Genomic DNA, 15,227 nt, shown 5'->3' with positions numbered 1-15,227 from the left:
ATACTTCTGGCTGGCTAAAGCAAACTCCTGGAAGAGTTGAGTCGAAGAACTGTGATAACAGCATATTGTAACATATACTGTTCTGTGTCACCAACCGGGAGCATGAGAATCTCTTTAAAGCTGCAGGATTTAGAACAGTCTGATCTTCTCCAGAGCTGGTGGTAATGTGATAGTTGTGCTGCAGACAGATATTAGAGTACAAATGTCAGGATTGCTTAGAAGATGATAGCAAGCTTAGAAGATGATAGCAAACAGTAATGGAACAAAGTACCAAATCATTGAGCAGAGATGAGGTCAGAACAGGCTGGAGGTTAAAGTGGTAAACCCTTAAATATACCCAGTGAAGTGACTGGCCTCAGGTGATACACACAGATGAAACACATCCTCCTACAAGTTGTACCTGTTTATCTGCAATCTTCTCTTCTCTAAATCTGCCCAAATCCAGAGTTGATAAAACTTGTCTGAATGTCAGACTAAACAGGGCAGAAAGCTGAAATTACACTTTGCAGAGCTCAGTGAGGAGAGCTCTGAGAGCTGATTGGAGGGGAAAGACTCCTCCCCTTTCATACAGCACACAGGAACGGAGCTGAGGCTGTCAAACAGCTGGAGCTCCTTTCTCTGTCACCTTATTTCTCTTGGTGTCAGAAGTGATTCATGCTGATAGCAGATGAATAAAGCAGCTCAAGACACTTAGTGCTCTTAATTGAGACAAGTACACACAACAGAGGGATTAGGCTTTTTCATATTTCATGCCTGATGTTTACAACCAATTTAAATTTGGCAGCAGGCAAGCATTCACAAGATCAAGGCAGGCAGCAAACATATAGAGACCAAAAACAATCTAAGTTGTAACCAGTAAACCAGAGTACCAGAGTACATCCAATAATTAGCTAAGTGCTTGTCAGAAACAGAGGCAAAAGGCAAGTCTATCAAACATGAAAACAGGTCTGCAATTCATAAAACTAGGCTAACAGGTCAGGATAAAGAAACTTTGATTAAAAACACTGACTATAGTATAGTGATCCAGATGTGAGCGGTGCTGACAGAAGCCAGGTGTGCAGCTTCAGTGCTGAGTATATTCCAACAAAGTGCTACACAGCTGGAGGTTGATGGTTATACGTATGCTAAGGAATACAAAGATATGACTGGACTTTATACATATTTGTCTAATTACCATATAAATGCATAGTGAATGACTGATGGGGAACAGGTTATATATGGGCAGTTTAGGCCTAAATCGTGGTTTGCCCAAGTACCCTGAATTGATATGGCTGGTGGAAGATTATATTACTTTCAGAATTGTATCTTTGTCCACGCTGATGTTCATTTCATGTATTAACAGTGCCGTGTAACCCAACTAATGCCGAAGCCACCATAGACTGTTCTTCAGCAGACCTTATAAATGTCACCTGGGCTCCCAGCAAAGGAGCCATGTCCTATGTAGTGACAGCAAAAGGAGATGATGGGCACACTCTTTCATGTGGTACAACAACAAGTACATGTGATATCAAAGACGTGCACTGTGGAGACATTTATTCAATCTCAGTTACAGCGTGGAGCATAGACTGCAGCAGCGACACTGTCTTCGTAGGAGTTATTGAGACGGGTAATACAATTTTCACTTTCTATTCTATTGTTGTCAGAATATCTTATAACTGTCTGTTTTTTTAAATATTAACAAATCTGACTGGAGTGAAACATTGGACGCACGCAAAGCTGTCTCAACCAAGCTATCTGACAGACTGACCCAAACATACATCCTACACCGCGCATACCTCACACCTATAAGAATAGCGAAATTCACCCAGGGACAACCCTCCACATGTCTATTATGTAGTCGAGAAAAAGGCACATTCTACCACCTCCTGTGGTCCTGCCCCTACATACAGGGCTTCTGGAAACAAGTGGTAGATTTTCTTCATGACAATCTCTGCTGACCCTAGACCTCAAACCATGCCTAATGGGTATTTTCCCAGATGCTGACACTGACAAATACACCAAAACTTTTATGCAGGAGACCCTATTTTCTGCCCGGAAAACTATTGCTAAACTCTGGATGAGACAGGTACCCCCTAGATTATCTGACTGGAAAACTGACGTTAATAGCACATTGCCCTATAAAAAAATGTGTCTACATTAATAGAGGGTGCTCTGCAAAATATAACAAAGTCTGGGACCGTTGGCTTAATACAACTGACACGTGTGTAGCACTGCAGAGCACATCTCCTTCTTTAACGTACCACCCTACTGGACCTGTACCATACAGCTCATTCTCTTCAAATCTGTATAATAGCAAATGATATATTGATACCCCAAAAGATCTACCGTATTGCCACATTGTAACAGTCTTTATAATTGACTAGAGACTTCTGGCTATCACCTACGTGAGTAATATGTATAATAATTGTGCTGAACAAAAGACATAATGTTTGTGCATTGGAAAATTGTACAATTTTTTTGGGGGGGGAAATAAAAACGTTTTAATAAAAAAAAAAAAAAAAAATTAACAAATCTATAACTAGGGTTGCACCGATACCGAGCATTTGCATTAGTACTTGTACTTGTGCGAATGCTCCAATGCTTGCCCGATACTTGGGCAGCCTCAGGGATGATCGGTGCAGTGGTGGGGGAAGTTACAAGCACCTATCTCCCTGTATAGCTTTTCTGACAGCCACTTTAGCTCCTCTCCCGTCCGTGGCTGTCAGGGAGATCCATGCTTGTAACTGCCCCCACCTCTGCACCAATCACTCCCGGCTGTCCCCCTCTGTGCTCCCCGGGTCCTCCTGTGTCCCCCTCTGTGCTCCCCGTGTCCTCCTCCGGGTCCCGATCTGTTTTGTCCTCGGGGTCCCCCTCTGTGCCCTCCTCCAGGTCCTCCTGCATCCTTACCGGCTGGAGTGCGGAGGAAGGAGCCGGTAAATCTGTAATTTACCGGCTCCTTCCTTTTATGAATGCAGAGTCAGTGATCATTGACTCTGTCCATTTATAACTGAAACATTGTAGCCTGTGTTTATGATGCTTCTGTTTATTAATGGAGAGAAGCCTCATCTCCACTGCAGCTGAGGCTGCAGAGAAAGGGACTGGGGAATCTCTATCCTCAGTCCCTTTCCCTGTCTCAAAGGTGTGATATTAGGGGTCTGTTTAGACCCACAATATCTCACCAAAGCCCCCCCCAACAGGGCTGATAAAAAATAAAAATAATAATAAAAAAAAGTAAAATTTTTAATAAATATTTCAATCAGTGAGTACTTGAAAGTATCGGTACTTGTACTCGGTCTTAAAAAAGTGGTATTGGTGCAGCTCTATCTATAACACTGACTGACTGCAATACCATCAGCCCTACACTGATATGAGCTAGGCATATTTATGAGGGATGGAAAAAGAGAACATGTAAATACAGATGAGTGGCAACAAAATAAAAATCACGTTCGTATTACAGTGGAGGAGGTATTGTTGGCCATAAAACAAGCCCCACTGGGCAAAGCGCCGGGACCAGATGGGTTCACAACCCTATACTATAAAAAGTTTGCTCCTTTTTTGACTGCGTCTTTAGCGCTATTCTTTGAAGCCATCCAAAAGGGCAATCCAATTGACATGGACTCTAATAGAGCATTTATTGTCCTCGTTCCTAAGCCCCAACAAAGACTATAGCGATGTAGCTAACTACCGCCCAATATCCTTAATTAATAGTGACTTGAAACTATTTAGAAAAATAGTAATTTTTAGCTAGCTACATACACTCTGACCAAGTAGGATTTCTGCCACACAGACAGGCTGCCGACCAGGTCCATAGAGCAATTGACCTTATTTCCGTACTACATTAGTATTGGGATGGCGGAAAAAATAGGACCGGGATGCTGCTGTCCCTTGACATCCGTAAAGCTTTTGATTCCCTCTCATGGCATTTTCTTTTCTGGGTGCTGTCGAGATGGAACTTCGGTCCTAAGTTCCTGACCTCGCTGCACTCAATATATAGCTTACCCATGGCTCAGATAGTTCTGAGGAGCCAGAGATCGGACCAGATACCCATCTCATCGGGCACTTAGTATGCATGCCTGTTATCTCCTATACTGTTTGTCATAGCCATCGAAACCCTCGTAATAGCGATACGGCAGAACCCAGACATTTTAGGGATAGTAAGTGGGGGGAGGAGCCACAGGTGTGCACTATTCGCTGATGACTTGTTGTTCATCACCTCACCCCACCAGGGATTAAGAACATCATGGGCCTGGTACTGAGGATTATGGTGGGGCTTTTTATTTAAATAAATAAATAATTAAAAATGCAAACAATTATTTGTTATAACAAATTAAATTAAATAGAGAGAGGGAAGATGAGAGAGAGAGAAAGGGGATGAAAGAGGGGTGAGGGGTAAGGGAGGGAGGATGAGAGATAAAGGGGGGATTAGAGAGAGAGAGAGGATGCGAATGAGCATGCGTGGAAGTGACAGCAACACAGCCCGGCCAAGGCAAGTGACCGAAGGCACAGAACCCGGAAGGAAGACAGGGTGAAGATGGAACAAAAGTGTGCCCATTCTAGAGCCGGTAACATTGAAGATATTCAATATCGTTTTAAAGAACTGTTTTTGTGTGTAAGAGGCATAGGGGAGGAGTATGGATGGTATAAAAGTGGGAAGTAGGTGCAGGTGAGGGAGAGGAATGTGGAGGGTATAACAGTGGACACTATGTACAGGAGAGGAGTGTGGAGAGTATGCCAGTGGGCAGTATGTAGAGGAAAGGAGTGTGGAGGGTATGAGGGGGGCAGTATGTACAGGAGAGGAGTGTGGAGGGCATGATAGGGGCAGTATGTACAGGAGATGAATGTGGAGGGTATGATGGGGGCAGTATGTACAGGAAAGGAGTGTGGAGGGTGTGATAGGGGCAGTATGTACAGGAGAGGAGTGTGGAAGGTATTATGAGGGTGGTATTGTACAGGAGAGGAGTGTGGATGGTATGACAGTGGGCAGTATGTACATGAGGAGTGTGGAGGGTATGACAGTGGACAGTATGTACAGGAGAGGAGTGTGGAGGGTATGACAGTGGGCAGTATGTACAGGAGAGGAGTGTGGAGGGTATGACCGTGGGCAGTATGTACAGGAGAGGAATGTGGAGGGTATGACCGTGGGCAGTATGTACAGGAGAGAGGAGTGTGGAGAGTATGACAGTAAGCAGTATGTACAGGAGAGGAATGTGGAGGGCATGACAGTGAGCAGTATATACAGGAGAGGAGTGTGGAGGGCATGACAGTGAGCAGTATGTACAGGAGAGGAGTGTGGAGGGTATGACAGTGAGCAGTATGTACAGGAGAGGAGTGTGGAAGGTATGACAGTAAGCAGTATGTATAGGAGAGGAGGGTGGAGGGTATGACAGTGGGCACTATGTATAGGAGAGTAGTGTGGAGGGTATGACAGTGGGCAGTATGTACAGGAGAGGAATGTGGAGGGCATGACAGTGAGCAATATGTACAGGAGAGGAGTGTGAAGGGTATGACAGTGAGCAGTATGTATAGGAGAGGAGTGTGGAGGGTATGACAGTGGGCACTATGTACAGGTGAGGAGGATGAAGGAATCTGGGAAGGAAAAATGTAAAGGTTTGTGGAAGGATGTTTAGGGACTGTGTAGTGGTTAAGCAGGCCATACATGAATTGAAATTAAGCCAATTAAGCAGAGACCAGCTATAGTCGATCTATGTATGGGCTAGCTGGTTGTACACAAGTCAAGTCTATTAATCGACTTGAGTACAACCAGCCTGTCAGGTTTTTCCCAAAACAGTCAGTGCTGCCAGCTATAGTTAGCAACACTGATCATTGTATTCTGTGGGTTGGGAAGGCTCCCCACTGGCAGAACACAATAACACTGCGGGAGTGATTCCCCCATCCACAGGTCAGTAGGTGAGAAGGTATGTGGGGACAGGCTGGGGAGAGAGGTCTGTTAGCAGGGGGATGTAAGGTGGTCATGGAGGGATATCAATCAGCGGGTGGGGGGGTAACTGGGAGTGATATCTTTTGGAGTAGGGTGTGTCATCTGCAGGTTGGGAATGGTCACCTGTGATATAAGTTGAAGGGAGGTGGCTAACATGGGAAGTGGCTGGGGAGTGACCTGGTTGGTGGGGAGTGTGAAATGGATGATGTGTTTCAAGTTTCTTTCACATTTGCAGTAATGCTTACAGCCCTCAGAAAAGTGATCTGTGGTGTATTGCTTTTCAACGAGTGGTATAGCAGCAGCTGACAGGCATTCATGAGGTGCTACTGCCGCTCCTTTTTTTTTTACATTGCTGAATGGCAATTTTACATTGTTGGACTATGCTGCTACTGCGAGCGAGTTTGACAAGCGGTGCTGCCTGTCAATCTCTGCAGGCTCCAAGCTGTCCATTGAGCTCAGTGCCTCTGACAAGAAGTGAGGAGAGGCATTGTGAGCTCATCCTCTCAGTCTGCTGCAAACAGAGTGTGCCAGCTTGTATTTAAACTGGCTGCTCCGTATGTAGCTTCTGACAGGCTGCACAAGGAGCCCCGTATCTCCAGGACTATAGGTGATAGGAGCCCAAAATTTTGACCAGTAGTGGGGTAGGTAGACCTTCAGCTACCTACCCCCTAAATTTGGGCTCTATCTGACCCCTGGTGGCCGAGCCATGACCCTCAAAGTCAATCGTTTTTTTTTTTGTGATTTTTTTTTTAAATGGGCCTATCTTAAAGTAAGGGGCCTGGAGCTGCAGCTCCAATAGCCCCTATGTTAATCTGGCCCTGCACCCCACACTACTCAGCCAAACTTACTTTTCCCTCTGGGCCGCTTTGGGAGAGTTTCTGGGCTCATAGTTAACCATGATAAATCAGAGGCGATGAATGTCAATCTGCCAATTCCGACACTACAGAGTATCCAATCTCAATACTCATTTCAGTGTCAGTGGACTTCCCTCTCCTTTTTAGGAATCCGACTGACCCCCGTGTTTCCTCCCTCTACAAGGCCAACTATCCTACTCTATTTGCTAAGCTATTAGAAGACATGCAGACATGGTCAGACGTAAGTTTATCATGGATGGGTAGGATTGCCTCTGTGAAAATGACAATCCTGCCCAGGTTACTATATTTTTTCCGCACTTTGCCGATCCAGGTCACTGTTAGTGCCACTCAATGGTTCCAATCCAAAATACACTGATTTATCAGGGGTACCAAAGGCCCCAGAATAGCAAGGGCCACAATATGTGCTCCTAAGGATATTGGCAGACTAGGAGTGCCAGACTGTAGGAAATAGTACGTGGCAGCACAGCCCGCTCAACTAGGCCAACTCCATAGCAAACATTACCAACCAGATTTGGTTACCATAGATGCCCAGGCAAGTTTCCCACTTGCAATAGATCATGTCCTTTGGGTCCCCCCGAAACATCGAAGGGCTATACTGAGTCCAACGCTCTCCTATTCACTACAGATATGGGACACAATCTGCAGGAGATGGAGTCTGCGTTCATCGTATACCCCAGTAGCTCCCCTTTTCAGCAACCCTGTTTCCACCATGTATGCATCCTGGCAGGTATGGTTGGTGGCTGAATAATGGAATGGACTGTATAGGTGACTATTTTGATCACAGAGGCATACACCCCACCTCATATTTCACAGGAAGTCTGGAGATGCCCCCCTGCAGAAAGCTTCCACTTGCATCAAATTTATCACTTTCTCCAATCCCTGCAGAAGGGTAGCTCTGATGTGGCAGTCCATACTGTGTTTGAAAACAGGTGTAGGATGCAGCTCTGCAGGGGAGCATCTCGCTATTATATCAACTGTTCATCAACACAAATGACAGATTACCCTACCAGGTGGCGTGAGAAAGGGATCTGTCCATAACCCCTGAGGAGCTCAGCGAAGCTGGCCCCCCTACAATCAGCACAAATAAAAACTCAAGTGTGTTTCTTTAGTGCTATGTTTGTGCTGTTTTGTGCCGTAAAAATTTACATTTGTGCTGCTTTTATTTTTAAGATATTAGCAATTGTTTTTTCCAGACCATGACATCACCTAGCCCCCCTAAAACGTCCAAATGACACAAAACTGGTCTCGTTGGTTAGTGCTACGTTTGTGCTGTTTTGTGCTGCTAAAAATTCCGTTCTATCTTTTATCGTTTTTGCATTATTAATGATTTATTAAAGGTCACCAAAGGTCACTCAGCCCCCCTACAACGCCCAAATGACACAAAACTGGTCTCGTTGGTTAGTGCTACGTTTGTGCTGTTTTGTGCTGCTAACATTTCCGTTCTATCTTTTATCGTTTTTGCGTTATTAATGATTTATTAAAGGTCACCAAAGGTCAGTCAGCCCCCCTACAACGCCCAAATGACACGAAACTGGTCTCGTTGGTTAGTGGTACGTTTGTGCTGGTTTGTGCTGCTAAAATTTTTATTTGTGCTGTTATGGTTTTTAAGTTATAACAGATTTTTTTTTCAAACCCCACTCACTTTACCCCCCTGCAATCAGCACAAATAAAAACTTAAGTGTGTTTCTTTAGTGCTAAATGTGTACTGTTTTGTGCTGTTTAAATTTATGTTCTATCTTTTTTCGTTTTTGCGTTATTAATGATTTTTTTAAAGGTCACCAAAGGTCACTCAGCCCCCCTACTACACCCAAATGACACAAAACTGGTCTCGTTGGTTAGTGCCTCATTTGTGCTGGTTTGTGCTGCTAAAATTTTTATTTGTGCTGTTATGGTTTTTTAGTTATAACAGCTTCTTTTTATACTTGTGCTTTTTTGTGTCATAATAATAAAAATGTGTGCTGCTTTTATTTTTAAGATAATAGCAATTTGTTTTTTCCAGATGATGACATCACCCCGCTCTCCTGTCACGTACCTGGATAGTGAGCTCCTGGTTAGAAAGCAGCCATGGGAGCACAGCGAGGTATGAGTGCCTGTGATCAGTCCAGTAGACTGCGTGGTGGCAGCAGTCAGCAGGTGGATGTGGGGGCAGAACCAGCTGGTGGCAGATGAGCTGGCACTGAGCTTGGCTGGTGGCAGACTGTGGGTAAGCAGCTGGAAGCAGGAGACAGATGAGACCTTGCTGGGCTGAAGAGCTGTAGCAGGCTGGATGAGCAGAATGCAGGGTCAGATGAGCCGGGTCCATAATGGTCAGGCAGATCAGGCATAGACGGCACACAACAGGATAGTCGGGTCACAAGCCAAGTCAGCAACAGGAGGTAGATCAGGCAAGAAGAGAAGGCAGAAGCAGAATCCAGAGACAAGCCAAGGTCAGGGCAGGTTGCAGTCAAACGGAGGTCAGGAGCAAGCTGGGTTAGGATCAGAGGTCAAACACAGGAATCAGGAATGAACACACAGAAGCGGCACACCAAATTGCAGCCTGTTTAAATAGTCTGTCTGGTGCCAGCATTGGTGACAGGCTCACGCTCATCACGACCATTATGGACCCGGCTCATCTGACCCTGCATCCTGCTCATCTAGCCTGCTACAGCTCTTCAGCCCAGCAAGGTCTCATCTGTCTCCTGCTTCCAGCTGCTTACCCACAGTCTGCCACCAGCCAAGCTCAGTGCCAGCTCATCTGCCACCAGCTGGTTCTGCCGCCACATCCACCTGCTGACTGCTGCCACCATGCAGTCTACTGGACTGATCACAGGCACTCCTACAGCACTGTGCTCCCATGGCTGCTTTCTAACCAGGACCTCACTAACCAGGTACCTGACAGGAGAGCGGGGTGATGTCATCATCTGGAAAAAACAAATTGCTATTATCTTAAAAAATAAAAGCAGCACAAATTTTTATTATTATGACACAAAAAAGCACAAATATAAAAACAAGCTGTTATAACTAAAAAACCATAACAGCACAAATAAAAATTTTAGCAGCACAAACCAGCACAAATGAGGCACTAACCAACAAGACCAGTTTTGTGTCATTTGGGTGTAGTAGGGGGGCTGACTGACTTTTGGTGACCTTTAATAAATCATTAATAACGCGAAAACGATAAAAGATAAAATGGAAATTTTAGCAGCACAAAAGAGCACAAACGTAGCACTAACCAATGAGACCAGTTTTGTGTCATTTGGGTGTTGTAGGGGGGCTGAGTGACCTTTAATAAATCATTAATAACGCAAAAACGATAAAAGGTAGAACGGAAATTTTAGCAGCACAAAACAGCACAAATGTAGAACTAAAGAAACACACTTGAGTTTTTATTTGTGCTGATTGTAGGGTGGGCAAAGTGAGTGGGGTTTGAAAAAAAAAAAATACTGTTATAACTTAAAAACCATAACAGCACAAATAAAAATTTTAGCAGCACAAACCAGCACAAACATAGCACTAACCAACGAGACCAGTTTAGTGTCATTTGAGCGTTGTAGGGGGGCTGACTGACCTTTGGTGACCTTTAATAAATCATTAATAATGCAAAAATGATAAAATATAGAACTAAATTTTTAGCAGCACAAAACAGCACAAACATAGCACTAACCAACGAGACCAGTTTTGTGTCATTTGGGCGTTGTAGGGGGGCTGAGTGACCTTTGGTGACCTTTAATAAATCATTAATAATGCAAAAACGATAAAAGATAGAACGGAATTTTTAGCAGCACAAAACAGCACAAACGTAGCACTAACCAACGAGACCAGTTTTGTGTCATTTGGACGTTTTAGGGGGGGTAGGTGATGTCATGGTCTGGAAAAAACAATTGCTAATATCTTAAAAATAAAAGCAGCACAATTGTAAATTTTTACGGCACAAAACAGCACAAACGTAGCACTAAAGAAACACACTTGAGTTTTTATTTGTGCTGATTGTAGGGGGGCCACCTTCGCTGAGCTCCCCTGAGGCGGAAGACTGGCGTAAATGGAGCATGCGGATTCAAAGTCCACGCCAGGTGGTACTTGGTGCCGGAGCATTTGTCAAAAATGTATCCAGGCACCTCCGCCGTATGCTTTGGGGATTGTAGTCAAATAGGCACACGATTACATGTGTGGTGGGCGTGCCCTAGGGTTTGCTGTTTTTGGATAAGGGTTCACTCACTTATTTTCTCGGTCACGATGGTCAATATCCCTAAATAAGCGAGTATAGCCTTATTAAATAAACCTGTTGAAAATATCCCTTGGTATACCCAGACCCTAAATTATTTTATGTTCTTAGTGGCTAAAATCACTATAGCAACAGCATGGAAAAGCTCTGTCATAGATATAGCCTTAATGAAATGGAAACTTACGTGGATCATGTTGAATGAAAAGGTAGTGAGTATCTTACGAGATAAGCAACCAACTTTTGACAAAATTTGGTCTCCTTGGCTGGATTATTTGCAGCTCCAGGGAACTGAAACTGATAATGACTGGAGGATCCCTGGATGGACTCACTTCTTTTTTCCCCTCTTTCTTTCTTTACCATTTCTTTTCTTCCAGTGATCCCAACCGATCTGGGATTTATGTTCTAACTGCTCTATCCCTTCCTCCCCCCCCCCTTTTTTTCTTTTTTCTGTTTCTGTTCCCTTCCTCTCTTCCTACTCAAACGATTTTTTGTTACAGTTGAGGGATCGGATCACCCTACAGGGGAAACGGGGGAAAATATTTAGAGAGATGCGGTCACTAGACTAGAACCCTCTTTAATATTTTTGAGGGCCTACTCACAGTGAATATGTTTCAGTAAGTTCCAGGGCTGGACTGGGACAAAAATTTGGCCTTGGGCTTCATCCAGACTGGGTCACTTTAATTTTGCAAACACGCACAAAAAAAGTATATATACTATTGGGGGGTGGGGTGGAGGACACAGAGGGACAGCGTGGGTGGTAGAGGACACTGGGGGACACCGTGGGGGGGTGGAGGACACAGTTGGACACCATGGGGGGGTGGGGGACATAGTTGGACACTGTGGGGGGTGGAGGACACAGTTGGACACAGTGGGGGGTGGAGGACACAGGGGGGGTGGAGGACACAGTGGGAGGTGGAGGACAGAGGGTCACAGCGTGGGGGGGAACAGGAGAGTATCATGGGGCCTCCTGTGATACTGTTGGAGCCATTACTTTGACAGGCTGTCACTCAAACTGGCCCACTGAGCCATCGGCCCACTGGGAAACTCCCGGTAGTTCCGGCCAGTACATGCCTGGTAAGGTCTCAACCTCGGGATATTCCTGCCCTTAATGATTCTTATTTTGATACACAGGGCAATAATCCTGACTGCTACCTCTCAGGGTTAATAATGTCTTCTTAATGTACTATTTTCATAACCGAAAGCTTATTTTCCTTGTTTATTTATGTTGATACCCATATGTTCCACCGTGGCCTTAATGAAGACCTACCTGGTTTACCAAGATCTTCCCCTGATGATTTTCTAACTCTCCTCCCCTCATTTTTGTACCAATTCTTGTTGTATGATTCAGAGCATGTGAGGATTGTTTGCTGCTCTGCACAGTGTTCATTTACTCTGCATTTTTCAAAATACCAATAAAAACGATTGAAACAGAAAATAAAAGTAGTGTTCATAAAGATGTACTTACATCACAAGCGCCAAACCAATGGTGAAATAGTCCTAAATTGTTCATAAAAGGATCATATACAGTGAGTGCTGAGACAAGGTCATCTAGAACCCAGGGTAAAGATGCCGAACTGCGCCCCATCCCCCATGAAGTATGAGCATAACGCATCAGCAAAAATCCCCCCCCCCCCCAAAAAAAATACCAGCACTAATTTGCATGCTCAACCCGTGAAAGCATAAATTCCCTTTGCAAACCAAAATTCTCTCCAAGCAGAAATGCAAAAATCCCTCCTTCGAACACAAATCTTTGACCCCCCAATACCCAATCCTCTCCAAGCACAGCCTCCCCCCAATAACCCAATAGCCCCTCCTAGCACAAATCCTTTTGCCTCCAAATTTCTGCTTCATAGCACAAATCCTCCCCTCTCCCAAAACCCCCCTTCCCAGTACAAATCCTTCCTCTCAATCCCCCTCCCAGCGTACCCCTCAAATACCCTCTCCTGGAACATATCCTCTCCTCCCCAAATCCTCTTCCTAGCACAAACCTTCTCCCCCTCCCCCATATCCACCCTCTTAGAACAAATCCTCTCCCCCACATTACCCCTTCTAGCACAACTCCCCCTCCCAGCACCAATCCACCCCCACCCTAAATCTGGCTTTCCTAGAAAAAATCTTTCCCTAATCCCCCACATATTTTTTTGCCAATGAAACATAGCAGAATATAGTTTGGCTTATATCTCTTAATAAAAAGATTATTTATTTGCAAATTTTTATAACAGAAACCAAGAAAGCTTTTTTTTTTTTTTTTTTTCTTTATATAGCAAAAAACAAAAAAACTCAGTGGGTACAATGTTGCATGACTGAGCAATTGTCATTCAAAATGTGGCAGTGCTGAAATAAAAAAAGGGAGGAAGGGGGTCCAGTCTTCAAGTGGTTAAAGTAAACCCTTTTTTTGATAGGACAGGGCAAGAAAACAGGTTTGCACTAAAATATGAACTTCGAGGAGCTCATACTTACCTTTCTCATGCTACCCAAATGCATCACCACAGCTCCTCCAAATTTTGGTCAATATTGGGTTGGCAAACATGTCTCTTCCCTCTGCTTCCACTAATGCAGTATTCAGTGCCTGTGCAGTCCATCTCAAGATCTGGCTGCTGGGAAAGGGTGGGGGGGGGGGGGAATACGCATATCTCTGAGCAGCTTCAATCTTTTCAAACCTACACAGGACATTTTGGGGTGCTTTAGTGGTGGATTGGGGTAAATGAGAGGAAGATGAGTATAAATTGCTTGTGGAGCCTTCTGTCAAGCAAACCTCTTACCTTCCCTAGGCTAGACTTAAAAATGTTTGCTTCACATACAAGTCACCAATGGTATCTCCTGTATTTCCTTATGGGCTCCTTTTACTTAGCTGCTTGTGTTTTGTGGTTGTAGGCAGTTAAGACTGTATGTACTAGCAGTTATTACATATTCTACTATCATCAACATCAAATGTATAGATTAGACTTAACATATTTTAGTATAGTGGGGAAAGTATAGAACCACTGTGACTTTTTTGGAAATGTTGGAAATTGCTATCCTGGTGACCCCAATTCTCCTTGTTTTGTCCTGGTGTCGCAAGTATATACTGTATGTGGCGAGATTTCCCCAAAGGAGTCACAGAAAAAAATAAGAGCCTGACAGATATTTTAAGCCCACATAAAACTATCCGCAATACATAAAAAGTTTTGGCTGGAGTTGGCATGCTATGCTTTTTCTCGTTTACCTGTGGCTTCTTAACCAAATGTATCTTTATTTTTAGTTCCATGCACTCCGGACATAGTTGAGGTGCAAATTGACTGTTTTACAAATGAAGCTCTCGTGTCCTGGAAAGAAAACAATATCCATCCCACCTACCATACAGCAGTGGCTACAGATCCCCTGGGAAAAGAACTGTCTTGTTCTGAGTTTAATAATTCCTGTTCCATATCCGGTCTGGAGTGTGGCCTTAAATACAGCTTCCAGGTGCATTCTTCTAACCATGACTGCAGCTCATTAAATAGTTCGGCCTACATATCTAAGACAGGTTAGTGCTGTAATCTACATGATAGATATTACCAGTGCATAATTATGTGCCAAAGGAATTATTGCAAATAATCATATTTTTTTAAGCAAAACTCACCACAAATACTATGGTGTTAGTTAAACCAGTGTTTCTCACCTTCAGTCCTCAAGGTGCCCCAACAGGTCATGTTTTCAGATTAAACGGCTGTGGTAAATACTAAGGCAGTGAAACTGATCAAATCACTCATGCAAAATAATGGAATGCCTGAAAACATGACCTGTTGGGGTGCCTTGAGGACCGGAGTTGAGAAACATTGAGTTAAACTATCCAGTATCAGAGAATCATTATTTCAGCAAAATAGTAATCTGGTCTGTCACCAAAACCAAAGTACTCCGGAACTAATGAAGAATGTCCCAAGGAGAGACAAATTAACAATGAGTTTGCAGTCTATTCTGTAGATTTCATTTCTTACTGGTTTGAACTATCAATGTGCTTGTGAAGGAGCAAATGGGAGACAAAGCTGTAAACTTCTGTAGGAAAAAGCGGTGCCACCTATGTATCTATACAATGTGCCAGAGCCTAAAAAAATTTTACGATGGCACAGTCTTATATTTTTTATTCAATAGAAATGTTGAAAATTGTATTGTGCTTGTGTGAACTAAATTATTTTTAATGTAATTTTTACAGCAAAATTTGCATCTTGGTCAACATTTGTGCAAGAATTGTGGGGCATACAAATACTATCTAAGT

At 43.8% G+C, this 15,227-nt stretch overlaps 1 protein-coding gene across 1 annotated transcript in view; it reads left to right on the top strand.

Moving 5' to 3' along the window:
* Positions 1-15,227, top strand: part of LOC141103397 (uncharacterized) — a 159,378-nt gene that overhangs the window by 89,845 nt on the left and 54,306 nt on the right. Inside the window, exons 19-20 of the mRNA XM_073592929.1 lie at positions 1,343-1,606; positions 14,235-14,498. Of these exons, the coding sequence (XP_073449030.1) occupies positions 1,343-1,606; positions 14,235-14,498 (528 nt within the window). The remainder of the gene's footprint in view (positions 1-1,342; positions 1,607-14,234; positions 14,499-15,227) is intronic.

Source organism: Aquarana catesbeiana, linkage group LG07, assembly GCF_042186555.1.
Source record: "Aquarana catesbeiana isolate 2022-GZ linkage group LG07, ASM4218655v1, whole genome shotgun sequence".
Lineage (NCBI taxonomy): Eukaryota > Metazoa > Chordata > Amphibia > Anura > Ranidae > Aquarana > Aquarana catesbeiana.
Note: the sequence above shows the minus strand (reverse complement) of the source record. Positions and strands in the feature narration are given on the sequence as shown.